The 15,347-nt window shown below is 37.2% G+C and overlaps 1 protein-coding gene across 7 annotated transcripts in view; it reads left to right on the top strand.

Annotated features, from left to right (window-relative positions):
* Positions 1-15,347, top strand: part of WDFY3 (WD repeat and FYVE domain containing 3) — a 242,829-nt gene that overhangs the window by 191,977 nt on the left and 35,505 nt on the right. For 5 of the 7 annotated variants that reach the window (XM_074346601.1, XM_074346624.1, XM_074346639.1 and 2 more), the window contains 6 exons: positions 4,702-4,755; positions 6,979-7,147; positions 9,314-9,477; positions 11,921-12,069; positions 13,184-13,304; positions 13,830-13,915. In XM_074346601.1, the coding sequence (XP_074202702.1) occupies positions 4,702-4,755; positions 6,979-7,147; positions 9,314-9,477; positions 11,921-12,069; positions 13,184-13,304; positions 13,830-13,915 (743 nt within the window). The remainder of the gene's footprint in view (positions 1-4,701; positions 4,756-6,978; positions 7,148-9,313; positions 9,478-11,920; positions 12,070-13,183; positions 13,305-13,829; positions 13,916-15,347) is intronic. The other 2 variants (XM_074346631.1, XM_074346645.1) reach the window with 1 other exon arrangement.

The following is a 15,347-nucleotide window of genomic DNA, read 5'->3' as shown; positions in this document are numbered from 1 at the left end:
AAGTGGCTCCAATCGTGGAACCCGGAGCAGACTGCCGGGTCTGAGCCCCGCCTCCGCCCCTTTAACGCCAGGCGACCTGGCACCGGCCACTTTGACCTCTTTAGGTTCCTGTTTCTTTATGCCTACAATGGAGAAAACAGCAAATCTGTTTCAGAAGCTATTAGGAAGATTAAGTTAATTTAAATTAGTGATGTACTTAGAATAGGGTCTGGTACAAAATAAGCACTACTTAAGCGAGTGTTAAGCAAATAAACATTGCCACTAAGCAGTGTTCTCTGAAGAAATACACAGTGCAGCTAGAGGGACAGCAGCCTGAGTGTGTAGACCTTCCACTGATGTTGAGAAGCTTCGTCACTAGTTCCACGGGTTTAAAACAAACAGCATTTACCCTTAAATTTTTTTCCTTCAGACAAGTTACCCCTCCCAAAGCCTTCATTCAGATTTTTGCACATGACCAGGAAAATTTTGTCTAAGCTGATAGTGATCCAGGAATCATGTTTTTACATTTGGGAAAATATAGTCTTGCCCAATAAAGTCACTACAAATTTATAAGGAAAACCATTCATGGCTTAAGTACTTTCATATTCTTGACTTTAATATGATTCTCTCAACAACTGAAGAAACGAAGAATTATAAAGGAGACTTAGAACTTGGGTCTTCTAACAAGCAGTTCAGATCATGTAACAGGAGGCAACCTGCATTGTTCCATGCGTGTTTTTTTCTCTGCCAAAACCCTGGCTCCATTTATCTTGTACTTATTGACTCCACAGCTTTCCTGATACTACTTAGAATATAGGTCTTAGACCCGCTAATATATAGTTATTTAAGATTTTTTAAGATAGCACCTTAAAGTTTACTTTTCTCAGAGCTATTCCATTCTGTCAGCGCCATACTTGGTAAAGTTGTAATTATAATTTTGAATACTACGGCACTATGTAAAAAAAAAAAATTCACCCATATTTTTGCAGCCTTTTTCTAGCACCTACTTTTGTCAGAGCAAACCAGCAGTATAATCTCTAATTTTTCATCTGTTATCCCCAAATGAAATAATTGATTAAGAACTTAAGCCTGTAGCAGTTTGATATTTCTTATTGAGTCAACACTCAGTCAAGTGGACTCTATTCAAGAATACTAACATGGATGAATATGTTCTTGTAAATATGTGCCCGTTCACTATTTTTATTCAGCTGAGGCATATGCTTTTTGAGTTATATAACCACGGTATTTTTTTAATCTTGTCTACTCCTTTCCTTCTTTATAACAATGTCATTTGTTTTACAAAAGTATATTTAAAGTTCTGTGTCAGATAAAAACAAAATAACCTATTCAGAGTTCACACAATGTTAACATCATTAGCATTTTACCTAAGCAAAGGAGTTCACCAGCCTGTGAAATCTAAACAGTCTCAGAAATAAGTATGTACCATATGGAACTTTTTTTTTAACCAGATGGGTTACAAATTGGGAAATACGAAGCAGTAAAGAAATGTTGGAAATACGTCTACAAAAAAGGAAAAAGCAGGTGGGAAGGGGAGACAATTACAGACTGTGGAATTCATGTTGCTTAATTCACGCACCAGTCAAGGTTAATCTGCTGTGATGAAATTTTCTGAATGAATAATGATTTCGGTATTGCCACTTCAGAATTTTTTGTATATCTGAAATGCCATTAAATGTCTACTTTTATTTTATGGAATATGCAATCTGGCAATGTTGATAGCAAGGAAAATTCCAAAAAGTAGAAGCAACTGCTATCCCGCTAATTTCTATTGTGAAGTCAAAAAAAAAGAAGAGCAGATACTTACAAAACACAGTGAGCTTGATGCTCTGCAGAGCGGTTTGCTTGCAGTTTCACTTATGTCTCATGACAGCCCTCTGAAGTATGTTATGTTATTATCCCAGTTTTACAGATGAGAAACAAATCTAGAAGTTAAGGAACCCCTCTGGATCACAGCTACTAAGTTACAGAGTGAGATATGATGAGTGTAAGTTGACGGCTCCTCAGAAGCTGAGTTGCTCTTGAAGAAGAAAAGATTCTGCCCTTTGGTGGTTTTCAAGACAGTATCCATAGACAGTGAATTTCTTCCAGACAGGAACCATATACTTGGTTTTGTCTCTAATGCTGAAGAGTGTCTAGAACTTAGTAAGTGTTGAGTGAATGGGCTTGCCAGCTGTCTTCGTAAGTTAGAGTGTATCCTTTGCTCCCCATCCAGCATTCTTAGAGAATTTTTCTAATCATTTTTCCGCTAAAAAGGGCTAGAGCCAAATTTTGAGGGGATGAAGTTTATGTAACTGGGGAGGGCTGTATACGAAGAAGAGTATGAAATTATGAATACAAATTACTAGGGCCCCCTCACCCAGGGTTTTGAAAGGAGCCTATGGAAAGTGAAGGCTGTCAAAGTGTAAGCTTCATTAACTTCGTGGTAAATCTTCCTCTGCTCTGAACTGTATTAAATATTGCCTCCCCGAGTTGGAGATCAGTCACGTCGTACATTTCGTCGTACCAGCTCCCATAAATGCATTGCCCTCTTTGCACACGTTTATAGAATTTAGGCTGTACTTTTTACCATGTAACAGGTATATCAGGTATAACAGGTGCAACCTAAAAATTGCTTTTGAAGCATCTTGACAGGTAAAACAGGCTTTACCTGGAGCAAAGGCAAATGATTTGATCTTTGCATTATTTATTAAGAACAATTATTGTTTTACGTGACCTTTAAATTTTTAGTCTGTTGCTTGCACTGAATGAGTACAGCAATGATTTAAAAGTTAGGTTCTTGTTTTTAAAACTTTGATGTGTTAGAAATTAATCAAGTAATTATTTCTTTGGGCATTGAAGTTTTATTTCTTTAAGCTGAGTAATGTTACTGTATTAAAAATAACTTCCTATTATAAGTTTTGAACTTTTTTTATTTTCAAATTAGATGTCTGTTTATAGAATGTAGAACATATTTTAATGTTTCATTTATCACAGACCTAAAAGCTTAGAAAGTTTATCAACTGAATAAAAATATATGTAGGTGTCACAGGACTAGAAACTAAGCAGATCGTTCAGGAAATTCCATTGCCAGAAATGCAGAAAAATTGGAAGTAAAGGGACTATAAAATTATTTTTGAGAAATTATGACTGAAAGATTTAGATTTCTGTATAAGCATAATTATGATAATAGCTTAGTTATAAAATTGTTAAAGATGAGAGCTATGATAATACCAAAATTATTGTTATAACATACATCTTTGTTATTGAACACTGTGTCTTTTAGTAAAATGAGAACCTCAGTCAGCCAGTGGCTCAAGGAGCAAATAGATATTAAACCTGCACTGTGCTGTAAGCTGCAGGGAAAATACAAGTGCGTACACGTCAGACCCTGCCCCCATTCTGGCTGGGGACATAGAGTGGACATCAGAGTTGAGTTTGACAATAGTCATTGGTCCACTTTGCTATATCGGTTTATTATAGATCTATCCTGTGATCTATCTTTTTTTTTTTTTAAATTAACTTCAAAGTGAATTGCAGAATCAGTACCCTTCACCCCTGGATACTTCCACATGTAGTAGTTCAATATTTGTAGTCCAGTATTTGTTTATAATTCCCTTTTATTGATGTAAATTTTACATACACTGAAATATATAAATCTTAAATGTGCCATTCAGTGAGTTTTAACAAATGTGTAGTATATACTAATGTAACCCAAATCTTTACCAAGACCAAGAATGTGTTTATGTATTTTAAAGATTATCCTTCAATATAAGGTATGCTTTTAAAAGTTTGTTTTTAAGGAGCAAGGTTTACTAAAACGATACGAAGTATTTGAAAGTATGCCCAGCAGTCCAGTGTTTGTTTTGCCAAGGGAAGCAAACATTTGAGAAAGCATTTTGCCTGCTCATATTTACTCTAGGGAAAGGTACTAGAAGTCATCTCCAGATATAACCCATGAAAAGGAAGAAAAATTGGAATAGTTCTTGGATGTGTTATTGTCTGTCTGTCATTATCTCTGTTTACATGCATAATCCACAGACTCCAGCTCAACAGAAATTGCCTTCTTGTTAATTGGAATTTTATTCTGAGAATAAATTATAAAGCTACTACCTAATTCTTTAAAAAGTACTTTTTACAAAAACTTTTTGTTTGCAGGCTAATGATGCAGCTTCCCTTCTTTCAGCCTTTCTGGGGTCATAGCCAAGAAGGTAGCGAAGGAATTAGGTCCTTGGGCTTTTACGGTTAGAGGGGTTTTTTTTGCTAACGAGCACTTAGTGATTTCTGTGGTTGGGAGTATTGTAGGTTAATAGTTTAAATCAGTGCTTCTGTTACAACACAGACCTAGGGATAAACACAGTAAAAGGTAGGTGGAAGATAATAGCTAGCATTAAGTTCTATTTTCCAGTTTTCTGTTTTTCCCCTTTGATGCCTACATAGAGTTGCCTGTAAGTCATCCATGACAGCCTGTGTGATCTGTAAATTTGTCCTGTTCAATAGCCTTGAGAATTTTACTGTATTGAAGTTTTACTTTAAAACTACTTTTGATAATAGAGAGAATAGTCACATCACATGATGCTAAGTGATGACAAGCAGCTTAGGATATCATATGAATTTTGAGTGAGTGCATCTTCCATATTTCATATAGTCCTCAAGATTATTTTATTTTTGTGTTGTTCTTTGTTGTTTTTTTCTGATGTGTCTATACTTAATACCTGTTTTCAGTCTGAGATCCCAAGTAAACAGCCTGAGACACCCGATGATACCATTCCTCAAAAGGTAAAACACAAGTTACCACAAAAGAATGCAAAATACTTGCAGTTTTGTTTTTTGAGTATTTTTGTTTTGTTTTTTTGTTTGTTTTTGTTTTTAGTGCATGGTAGACTAGACTAACTTAAAGGACTGACTTTCAATTTGTTGTTTCTGTAAGTTCCTTAGAGTTGAAAAGTTAGTTTCATTCATGCTGGGAGATGTTCTTGTCTCTCTCAGCTTTGTTCTGATTAGCTTTCTAGGGTCTGTATGCTGCTCACTAACAGGCTGAGTGTTCACTGCTCTCACCATGAGATGTGTACGGCTTCACACATGAACTAACAAGTCCCAAGGCATGTTAGTAATGGGCAGTCTGACACCATCAACTTTTTTTTTTTAATTACTCATTTAACTCTTCTAGATATTAAACAGTATATATTTTGAGAATGCAAGTATATCCCCTTTCAAAATTTCTCTTTTCAATCAGAAGGAACTAAATGGAAAGTAAGAATGTGTGATCACTTTTTAAATACAATTTTATTTTAATTAGTTTAAATTTTTATAATTGTTCTTTTTTTCTCCAGAAAGATTTAGTATATAATTCAGTTTTTTAAAAACGCAGTTCTTTACAGTGCAGAAATATACTTTAAAATATTTGGGGGAAGATGCTAATAGTTCCAAGTTTAAGTTGGATATGAAGTCAGTAATCAAGTAGATGTTGTCCCACATCTATTAATTCATTGTCTTGCCCATCACTAACTATGCTTTCATCTTTTTAACATTGAACAATTTTGAGTTGAAGGTAATTGTTAAACCTCACGTAGAGAATTGTTACAGTACAAAATTTGCTTTCATTTCAGAAATATCACAGTATTCTTATTAGTTTTCTCATCAGGTTGATCCTTCCATAATTGTTTATTATTTTACATCATTTCAGTACTTTCCTCTGTGATGTAATATATTTCGGTTTTCATTTGATGAGTGTCATTCATTCATCAGTCAGCATGCAGCTCTCTCCACTCCCTGACTCTGTGCCTGAAGTTAAAAGAAGGGTAATGGTGGCTCGAGTTAGGCATCTTTCATCTCAAAATTGGCTCAGTATTTTAGTCTAAATATTCCAACCAGTTGGACACTTGTTTTCCACTTCAGTTGGAAATTATTTTTTAAAAGGTCTTGCTTGAAATAAGCATTATTATAGATAATACATATTAACCACTGGAGTTGAAGAGTTAGGCTGACAGAATATTTTCAGTCAGATATTCTTATTCATAAGAAAGGAAAAGTGAAATAATGTTTAGAAAGGGAAGGGTTTAAAGCATGTTTCAAACTCCATCTTTTTCTTAATTGTTAATTCAAAGTCTGAGTCTAATTCTGAACAGGGAACCTGTATACATATAAACTTCTCCATATGATTTTAAGTTTTTGTAGGAAATTTTAAACCTTTTTCATTGTCTATGGTTTTAAGGAAAAAAAACATTTGCATCAGTTGGAGAACATGTTTTTAGGATAAATATTAATTATTCTGAAAGGGACGTGCTCTTGTATCATACGTCAAAAAGTTCTTCTAAAGTTTCTGGGTATTACTTTCTTCAGAATGGATTTAAATGTGCTTTTGATATACTCATTTAGTTAGTTTATAGATCATATTCTTTTACACCACAGACAACAGGGGTGTTTTAGCAAATTAGAGATACCAGCTCAGAGTGGTAGACCAACTAGACAGTGTCATCTGGCCTGAAGCTGGTTGATGCCACATGGGGTCAGGACTCTGAGGGTTTCAGCCATTTCCAGAGTTCCAGTGAGACATGGGAATATGGGAAGGAACAGGGCAGCTCCGGGTCTTTACCTCCAGGTATCTGAAGTAAACACTCTCATGGGTGATTCCAACTGAATGGATGGCCTAACCTTTTTTATTTTACTTGGAGTGGAAGCAAATTTCCAGACTCCTCACGGACTAGACACCCCCTTGCAACTTGATGCTCTCAGCGCTGGGCATTCTCCCTGCTGTACTGATGCACCGGTGAGGCCGTACCGTACTAACAAGAAAACATCTGACTAGAGATGATATCTTTCTTTTTTCGAGAAGAGCAAAACTGCTAATATTGTTGTTTTGTATTTGTCTTTTCAAAATCAATGCAATTTAAAAATAGAGAAGCTTAACCCCAAAGTTTCTTTGGATTTACTCTGTATAAATACCGTCTATTAATTCTTGAAGATAAGTCTTCTGAGTCCTTTCCTTTTGTTGTTTCTTAGAAACCTGCTCGATACAGAAGAGCCGTAAGTTATGACAGTAAGGAGTACTACATGCGACTGGCCTCTGGGAACCCAGCCATTGTCCAAGATGCCATCGTAGAGAGTTCTGAAGGTGAAGCCGCTCAGCAAGAACCAGAGCATGGTGAAGACACTATCGCTAAAGTCAAAGGTCAGCCTTCCTCTTTGATTCTAATTAAAAACCATTTGGGAGCATTCCTTCTACTTGAATTTATATGAAAATAATTAGCAACTGTGAACAGTGCGGCCAACTTTAAAAGTATCCGTGCATATCTTACCACCTCACCCTTCTTCAAGATTGATTTCTATCTCAGAACTTAAGAGACTATCCCCTCTTTATTGCCTACAGATGAATGTAAGTGCCCATTGGCTTGATAATTATATTTATTGAATCTGGCAGTGGCACCTGATATTTTAAGTTAAGGACCTCATAACTGAATAAATATTTATAAAGTTGAAACAGCCCCTTCCTGCAGCTTCTCCGTGATCTGGGCCTTAACAAGCCCTACCCGGTCTCGAAGACACTGGTCAAATTGTCCTCCTCTGATCCTTTTGCAGCAATAGCACTCTGTTCCAACAGCACTTTGCTCCTATCTCGGACAGCAGTTTCAGTGGTCTTTCACTGCTTTATGTTTTCCTAAATTGTAAGCATCTCAGAAGCAGATGCTTACATTATACCTATTCTGTCTCATGATGACTATGAATTACTAAACATTTCATAATCGATCTAACATTTTCATTGAACCCCTGAGACTTTTAGTTGTTTTTTTGTTTGTTTTGGGGGTTTTGGGGGTGGGGGAGATAATTAGGTTTATTTATTTACTTATTCTTACAGGAGATACTGGGGATTGAACCCAGGATCTCATGCATGCTAAGCATGCACTCTACCACTTGAGCTATACCCTACCCTCCCCCCTTGATTTTTTCTCTCTTTTTTTTTTATGAGGGGGAGGTAATTGGGTTTTATTTATTTATTTATTTATTTATTTATTTATTTATTTGGAGGAGGTACTGGGGATTGAAGAGACTTTTAGTTGTTGAACAGGGTTTTCAACCTTCTCGTTTCTCAACACTGCACTCACAAAGTTACTGAGATGGGTCCAAATCTGTATTTACTGGCCGTAAGCCAGGGTATATAATTCACAGAGTTTATGTTTGGGTCATTGGCATTTAATTTCTCTTGGCCTCATTTTCCTAATCTCCAATTGAGCTAAAGCCACAAATATTGGTGTCACTGCTATAATATGTAAGATATTGTGCTAGACATAGAGTTGGAGGTCTTGATTCATCAAATTGAAAACAAAGCAGCTGCAAGCTTTTCCCCCTTGTGAATGTTCTCAGCAGGACTTGATCTTTCTTACTTATTTATTATATTCTTTCATATGTGAAAATAAGGTTCTTCCCAAGGCAAAGCAGAACCTCTGATAACTCGTGTTCAGAGGATAGGATTCTATCAGGCTAACTTATGTTTTTCCAAACTTCTTAGAGCAACTATCACTGGTAGACGTAACAGTACTTTTTTTTGTACAACTAAAGAATAGGAAAATAAATGTGAGATTCAGAGTTCATTTTGAGTACTTCCCATACTTTAGGGTATCAGTGGTTGCTCTCATTAGCCGATTTTAATTTTACCTCATGTGGTTATTAATAAAATTACTGAAATGTAGGCAGTAAAATGTTAACTTATTTGGCAAATTATCTGGCCCTGTACTAAAAAGAATTATGTTCTTATTCTTTATGACCTGATGATTTAATCAAATTCATTCACATATGAGTGACCATACTGCCACTTGTAACATGAGTCTTGAAATAGTCCTCATGGGCCCTCCAGGTAGGTGGGATCTCATATAATCGTGTTTATAACTTGTGTCTTTGTTTCTGATAATGATTGATTATCTCTTGCCGGTATCCCCTCAGTGACACCTGTCGATTAGCACCATACTCTTACCATCAGTTATGCTAAGCTCTCTATTTATCATCATCTGACTCTTACTGAGAATTTAGCATTTACTAAGCATAATACAAAGCACTTTGTGTGAATTACCTGTTTTAGTCCTTCAACAGTCCTCCAGGTGTCCAGGATAGATAGTACTCTTGTCCCGGTTTTACAGATGACAAACGAAGGCTCAGAGTGGGGCAGACAGTGTTCTCAGCTCCAGAGGCTGCGCCGTTGACCACTGAGCCACGCTGCCTCCCCCTGCCTTCCGGCATCGCCTCAGGTGGGGAGTGTGCAGGAGGCACTGCTTGAGACTAAGCCGCTCCCCTAGAGTGGCCCCTGCAAGACCACCACATGACCCTCTTAATTCTTATCCTGCAGGACTGGTCAAGCCTCCTCTGAAACGGTCTCGATCTGCACCTGACGGAGGAGATGAGGAGACGCAGGAGCAGCTGCAAGACCAGATTGCCGAGGGCAGCTCTATAGACGAAGAGGAGAAGACGGACAATGCCACTCTGCTGCGCCTCCTAGAGGAGGGAGAAAAGGTGCTGTGCTTCTGAGAAGGAGGCATTGTATTAAGGGATTTGAGTCCATTTTACAACAGTAGTTGATGGGTATCTCTCTGGTGGCCAGTGATAAATGAGTATTTTAGCCTTCGTGATGAAGTCAGTAGTCAGCACCCTTTTGGGTTCAGTCCTCTGCTTCTCTCACCCTCAGGATTCTCTGACCTCCCTGACCTCCCTGAACAGCATGATGTGTACCGGATGCAGTGTTAGTAGCTGACACCTCGCTCACTGTCTCCCTCTGCTGTTTGAGTCTGCCACTCTCACCCTAATTCTCTGTTTCACACCCATGCACGCAGCCCGTTCAGTAACGTAGCCTTGTATTGCTTCCTCCGCCTCCGTAGTTCCAGCCACCACACGAGCAGCTTCACCAGCCCGTGTCATCACCCCCAGCCTTGTGTTTAATGCCTGCCTTCCTTCGCTCACAGGAGACTACTTTGCCTTCCTGTTTCTCTCTCAACCTCCTACACCCTGCCGGCGCCTCTAGGCTCCCTTTGCTGGCTCCTCCTTGTAGCCTGAACCCTCTGTGGCACTTTTTGCTCTGAAGTTCACTACACCCATGACGTTAGTTCTTTACTCTGCACTCTAGTCATTGTGCTCTCTGCCTGAGTGCCCCTCTGTCCATGACTTTGTAACCTCTAGCCTAGTAACTCCCATTTGATACAGCCTCATTTCTCTGGATGTCTTCAATACTCACACATAAGGAGATTTCCTTTGCTGCCTTGCCAGCTTAGGCTTAGTTAGACACCCTCCTCTGTGCTTTTATAAAGCCTCGTATATATCACTCATGTTATCATTGATAAAATGTGCCTTACGCAGTTTCAGGCACCTGATAGATACCCAGTAAACCTTTGAATGAAGGAGTGATTGGTTGAATAAATAAAATAAAGGTTGAATAAATGAACAAAGGAATGAATGAATTGAATGTAGAAAGTATCACCTTTTCAAAGGTTGTTTTTGCCTGTTACATTAGATCTTAGTATAACCCTTGAAATCTTACCCACTAAGAAATAGTAACTATAAATTAGGGTTTACTTTTTTAAATTCTGTTCAGATTTATGGCCTGAATAATCGTGAATGAAAACATGAAAAGAAAAATGACATAACTGTAAAAGTACATTAGATCTGAAGGAAGCTCAGAGCGGCTTCTGGGGTCTGGGGAGTATTCTATTTTTTGATCTGGTTGCTGGTTGCATCATATTTTAAGCATCTGAAAATTCATCAAGCTATGCACTTAATGAAATGAAAAATAAACATTTTTCTGTATATATAGTATACTGCAATAGAGTTATTTCTAAAGTACGTCAGTGTTTTTCCTATAACATTCTACGTTTCAAATGTGCTGATAAAAATTAACTTTAATTTGCATATTTTAGAAAATGTATTTTCTATTGCTGTCATTTTTAAACTTTTAACCTCATGAGTAGTTTTTGCTCTAATTGCTTTAAGTTTGAATAGTGCAGGAAGTGTATTAGGCTGACATTTATTTAACATTTGTTTGACTTTGATTTAGTTGCTGATTTCTTTTCCTTGACTCATGTTGAACTGAGTATAAGCAAGAAAGAATTTTTACTAAGAACCAGATCCTGCCTGTCAGGAAGAAAACAATACTTACATTGAGAGATTTAGCAACTCCTTCCTTCTTTGAGGAAAATACAAGTTCTGCCAAGTTTGGCTTTTTACAGTGGCACAGCAGTCTGCCAGGCAGGCAGGGTCCAGTGGGGAGTGAGTAGGGAGGCATTCCCCAGGTCCAGTTCCAGGGGGTGTTCTGGAAAAAGAGCAAAGGGAGCTGTGTGGAAGAGAAGACAGCCAGCGATTCCTCACATGATCATGTACGTTATCTCACTAATTCTCACGACAAGTCAGTGAACTGTATTTGAAATTTACATGAAGACACAGAGGCCCAGAGACATTAAGAAATTTGACCAGATCTGTAGTTGAGCGGCAGACCTGGGAATCACTCAGGATTACCAGGCTTCACAGACCGTTTTCACTCTGTGTCATCTTGCCTCTCCAAGGGCATGATCCTAATGCCTCAGTTCGCTTTGCACAAAGCTTCCTGTGTCGGTCTCCTTCCTGACGTGCTGATTGACTGTAGAAACTAGAACATGTGTGCCCGGCACAGACTGAGTCCTCAGTGAATATGTGGAGAAATGGATCGGGTAGATGGATCTGAGTAAATGGCTGTTTCCTTTTGCTGACGTCAGCTGCAAATCAGACTGCAATATTAGCTATTCGTTTTAATATGCTCAAACTCAGGTGAACGTGAGTAGCTCAGGGGATGCCATCACAGAGTGACGTCTTGGTAAAATCTTGTTTGCCTATAAATCCATGTCTAAAAACATTTTGCTTCATTTATATCAAAAAAGAAATTACCTGGTTTTTTAAAAACCATATTAAAGAGTGTTTATGGGTTTCTTTACAGATCCAACACATGTACCGCTGTGCTCGAGTCCAGGGCCTAGATACTAGTGAGGGGCTGCTGCTTTTTGGTAAAGAGCATTTTTATGTGATTGATGGATTTACAATGACGGCAACCAGGGAAATAAGAGATATTGAAACCTTACCTCCAAAGTAAGTAAACGAGTGAAGAGAGACAAAGTACAACTATCTTTAGAAAACAATATACTTACATAGGTTTTTTAATGCAAAAGTTGTGTTTTAAGTAATGTTATCTCTCAGTTTATGTGTATCCATCATTAAATATTCACAAGAGTAATTGTTATTTCAAGCTTATAAGGGACATATTTGCCTTATCTATCAAAATGAAAACTAAACATAATTTATTGCTATGCATTAATAGTGTTATACACCATCTTCCTTGTATTATAATCTATATATTTATAAAATTATTGTAAATTTGCAAATTGTTCTTTTTTTTTTTTTAAATTTCAATACAAACACATTGTAGAGAAAATTCAGGCAGCTGTACAATACTCTTAACAAATGTAAGTGTGGCCATGTCCTCTGAGTACCCTGGAAGCAGAGACAAGAATGATCTGACTGAGTTTATCCATCTTTCTTTTCTCCTGAAGTTCTGTGGTGGATGTGTTAGTGGGTAATGGAAACCAGAGACAGACCAAGCTAGAAGAAAGCTAAAAAGCCTAAAGCTTAGAAAATCAGCATGCTCTTCTATGCCTTTAACATTTTGAACACCTAACATGTACTTGGAGTGTGGACATGGTCTCTGTAGTTCACTCCTAGGAGATATTCAAACAATTACTTTCTGCAGCAATCACAGCCACTTTATGACTTTTATGCCCCTTGTTCTCCATTTTAAAATATTTAAAATTCTATTTTATGGCTGTGTTGATTTAAAGATGAATATATTTGTATTATATATTAAAACATTTTCTTCTACCTCAAAGTTCAGTTGTTTCTTCTGATTTGAAAAGAAATGAAAGCATTTTCTTGGACCCCTTACAGTGCACAGGCCTGGGTACTGTGCCGGCCATACCAGATAGATAGGGCGAGTAGGATTCTTTTTTTACGTTCTGTTCATCAGAGGGGGTTTCTTGTATGCTGAGTAGCTAACAAATTATTCTCTTAAAGTTTTTTTTTTAACTAAATACTCTAATATATTGTTCCCTGCTCCTCTTCACATGTTGAAAATAACACAGCCCTTTTTGGACAGTGAGTTTATCTATTGCTGTGTTTTTGTTATCTCCTTTCTCTCGGCTGCCTGTAGTATGCATGAGCCAATTATCCCTAGAGGAGCCAGGCAAGGCCCCAGTCAGCTCAAAAGGACATGCAGCATTTTTGCATATGAAGATATCAAGGAAGTGCATAAAAGGCGGTATCTCCTGCAGGTGCGTTGGTTTTAGTAGTAACAAATGTTTTGTCATGTTCCTTTATTCAGAGGATGTATTATTTTTAAATCGATACTTGCCAGGATCCACATAATTCCTCAGAGTATTCCTTATATTTGGTTATATGATAGACAAACTCATGTCACATGGGTATATAACTGTGTAATAGCTCTTTTTTTTTAAACCCAACTTTAAAACCTTGAGTGATACCTTTGTTATCTATCTTTCCCTATAGCTATCAAATTTATAATTTTCTTGTAATATAAAATTACATTCTCACTGTAAATTTATAAAATTATAATTTTATAATTACTCTGTTTTACCATTATTCTGTTAAACAATTTGGAAGCAAATGGGCTCTGTTTATTTTGTAATTTAATCTGCTGGGAAGTTATAACTCTAAAAAAAAAATGTTCTTCAGTCAACAAGTTGGTTTCTTCAGCATCGTGGAAATTCATACTGGAAAAGTTAATGTGTAACCTTATGTGTGTTTTTTCTTAACGTTTTTCTCTCTGATCATTTCAGCCTATTGCTGTGGAAGTCTTCTCTGGAGATGGACGGAATTACCTCCTTGCTTTTCAGAAAGGAATTAGAAACAAAGTCTATCAAAGGTATTATTTATTAGAAATACTTACAATGCTATCATGGAAAGAAATGGGAGGTAAAGTATTATCAGTTCAGCCAGTTTTTAAAAATCTATTAAATGTGTGAATTAACTTCTTCAAAGAAAATGTTTGTTTCATTTTTGCCAGCCCCTTGAAACATAAGACTTCTATTTATGCTTTTCTATTTTGAAATACCATTTTTCCTTCTGGTAACTTAAGAGTAGATAACATCAAAAGCCACTTTCATCGTTAAGCCCCATGTCGCTAAGTGTAAAAGGATGATGAAACTGTAGCTTAAAAAATAACACTTCAGGTTCAGAATAGGCTTCTTCCATATTTTCCAAAAGAAGACAGTGCCATACCTTGCTATTGAGTGCAGAGCCTGAGTTTCCTTAGAACTTGTATTCATCAAGACTCCTCTGACCCTCATCCTTGAAAAAAGTAGCATCGCCAAGTAAAACAGCTGATGTAATGTAATCACATTTCATTTGTGGTAAACTGCGTTTAAATTTTACCTTGTAAAAGAAAAATAGTATATGCGCACCCAGGGTGCTTGAAAACGTTGGATGTGTGAAAATGAACTAATCATAACATGATAGGAAAGCCCACTTATTCTTGAGTGGTGTGGACCCTGGCACTCCCTCTAGTAGGGAAGTTTTATACTTCACTTACTTCCGTGAGGAATGACTAATATCAAGCAACATTGCTTATCTCTGCAATACTACCTGTGAGCAGGAGAATGAGGGCGGTTCTTCAAATTAAGTGCCTGTGGATGCTGGTTGGGAAGAGCTAAGGAAATGACTGAAACTTTAGTTATCTTGTGTATTTCTAAAGGTGAGATCATGTTCACTGTTAATGAAGTATCTGCTCTTCCTAAGTAGAAGTGATTACAAGGAGATGAGTTTGTTTTTCTCTGAGAATTTTCTGCGTATATGCCAAGTTCAAGGTCCATACTCATTTCAAGAATTTTCCCACAATTCTTTTTTGCCTTTAAGAAATTTGTGTTGACCTTGTGAGCAGCTCTGAAAATAACAACAGTGTCACTTAAAGGTTCTTATCATGTATGTATTTTCCTTTGTTAGTGATGTCTCAGTTCTATCGTTTGTTTCGCTGTTAGCACTACTTGCTGTCATGTGAATATTTAGCTGTTAATGACTCTTTAAGACATCGTTAAGTTGACTCATTTCCCGTGAATCAGTGTGGCAAGACTTTTTCTTCCGGTGCTGGGGCAGTGTATGTAAAAATCCACAATGACAGCCTTTCCTGTGTACCTTTCTGTTTGGGTTTGGAAGCCATCATCTTACCCTTTTTTTGGTAACAGGATGTTCTAATTATTGTGTATTCCCTTTGCCTGCCGTTTACTGAGTAGTGGAGGGGTAAATGCAGCAATTAAGGTCTAAATGAATCCTTTCTTAAACTCCCATAAGATCCTGGCTGA

This window comes from Camelus bactrianus, chromosome 2 (genome assembly GCF_048773025.1).
Source record: "Camelus bactrianus isolate YW-2024 breed Bactrian camel chromosome 2, ASM4877302v1, whole genome shotgun sequence".
In the NCBI taxonomy this organism is placed as follows: Eukaryota; Metazoa; Chordata; class Mammalia; order Artiodactyla; family Camelidae; genus Camelus; species Camelus bactrianus.
The sequence above is the reverse complement of the archived record's forward strand: the minus strand, read 5'-3'. Positions and strand labels throughout refer to the sequence as shown.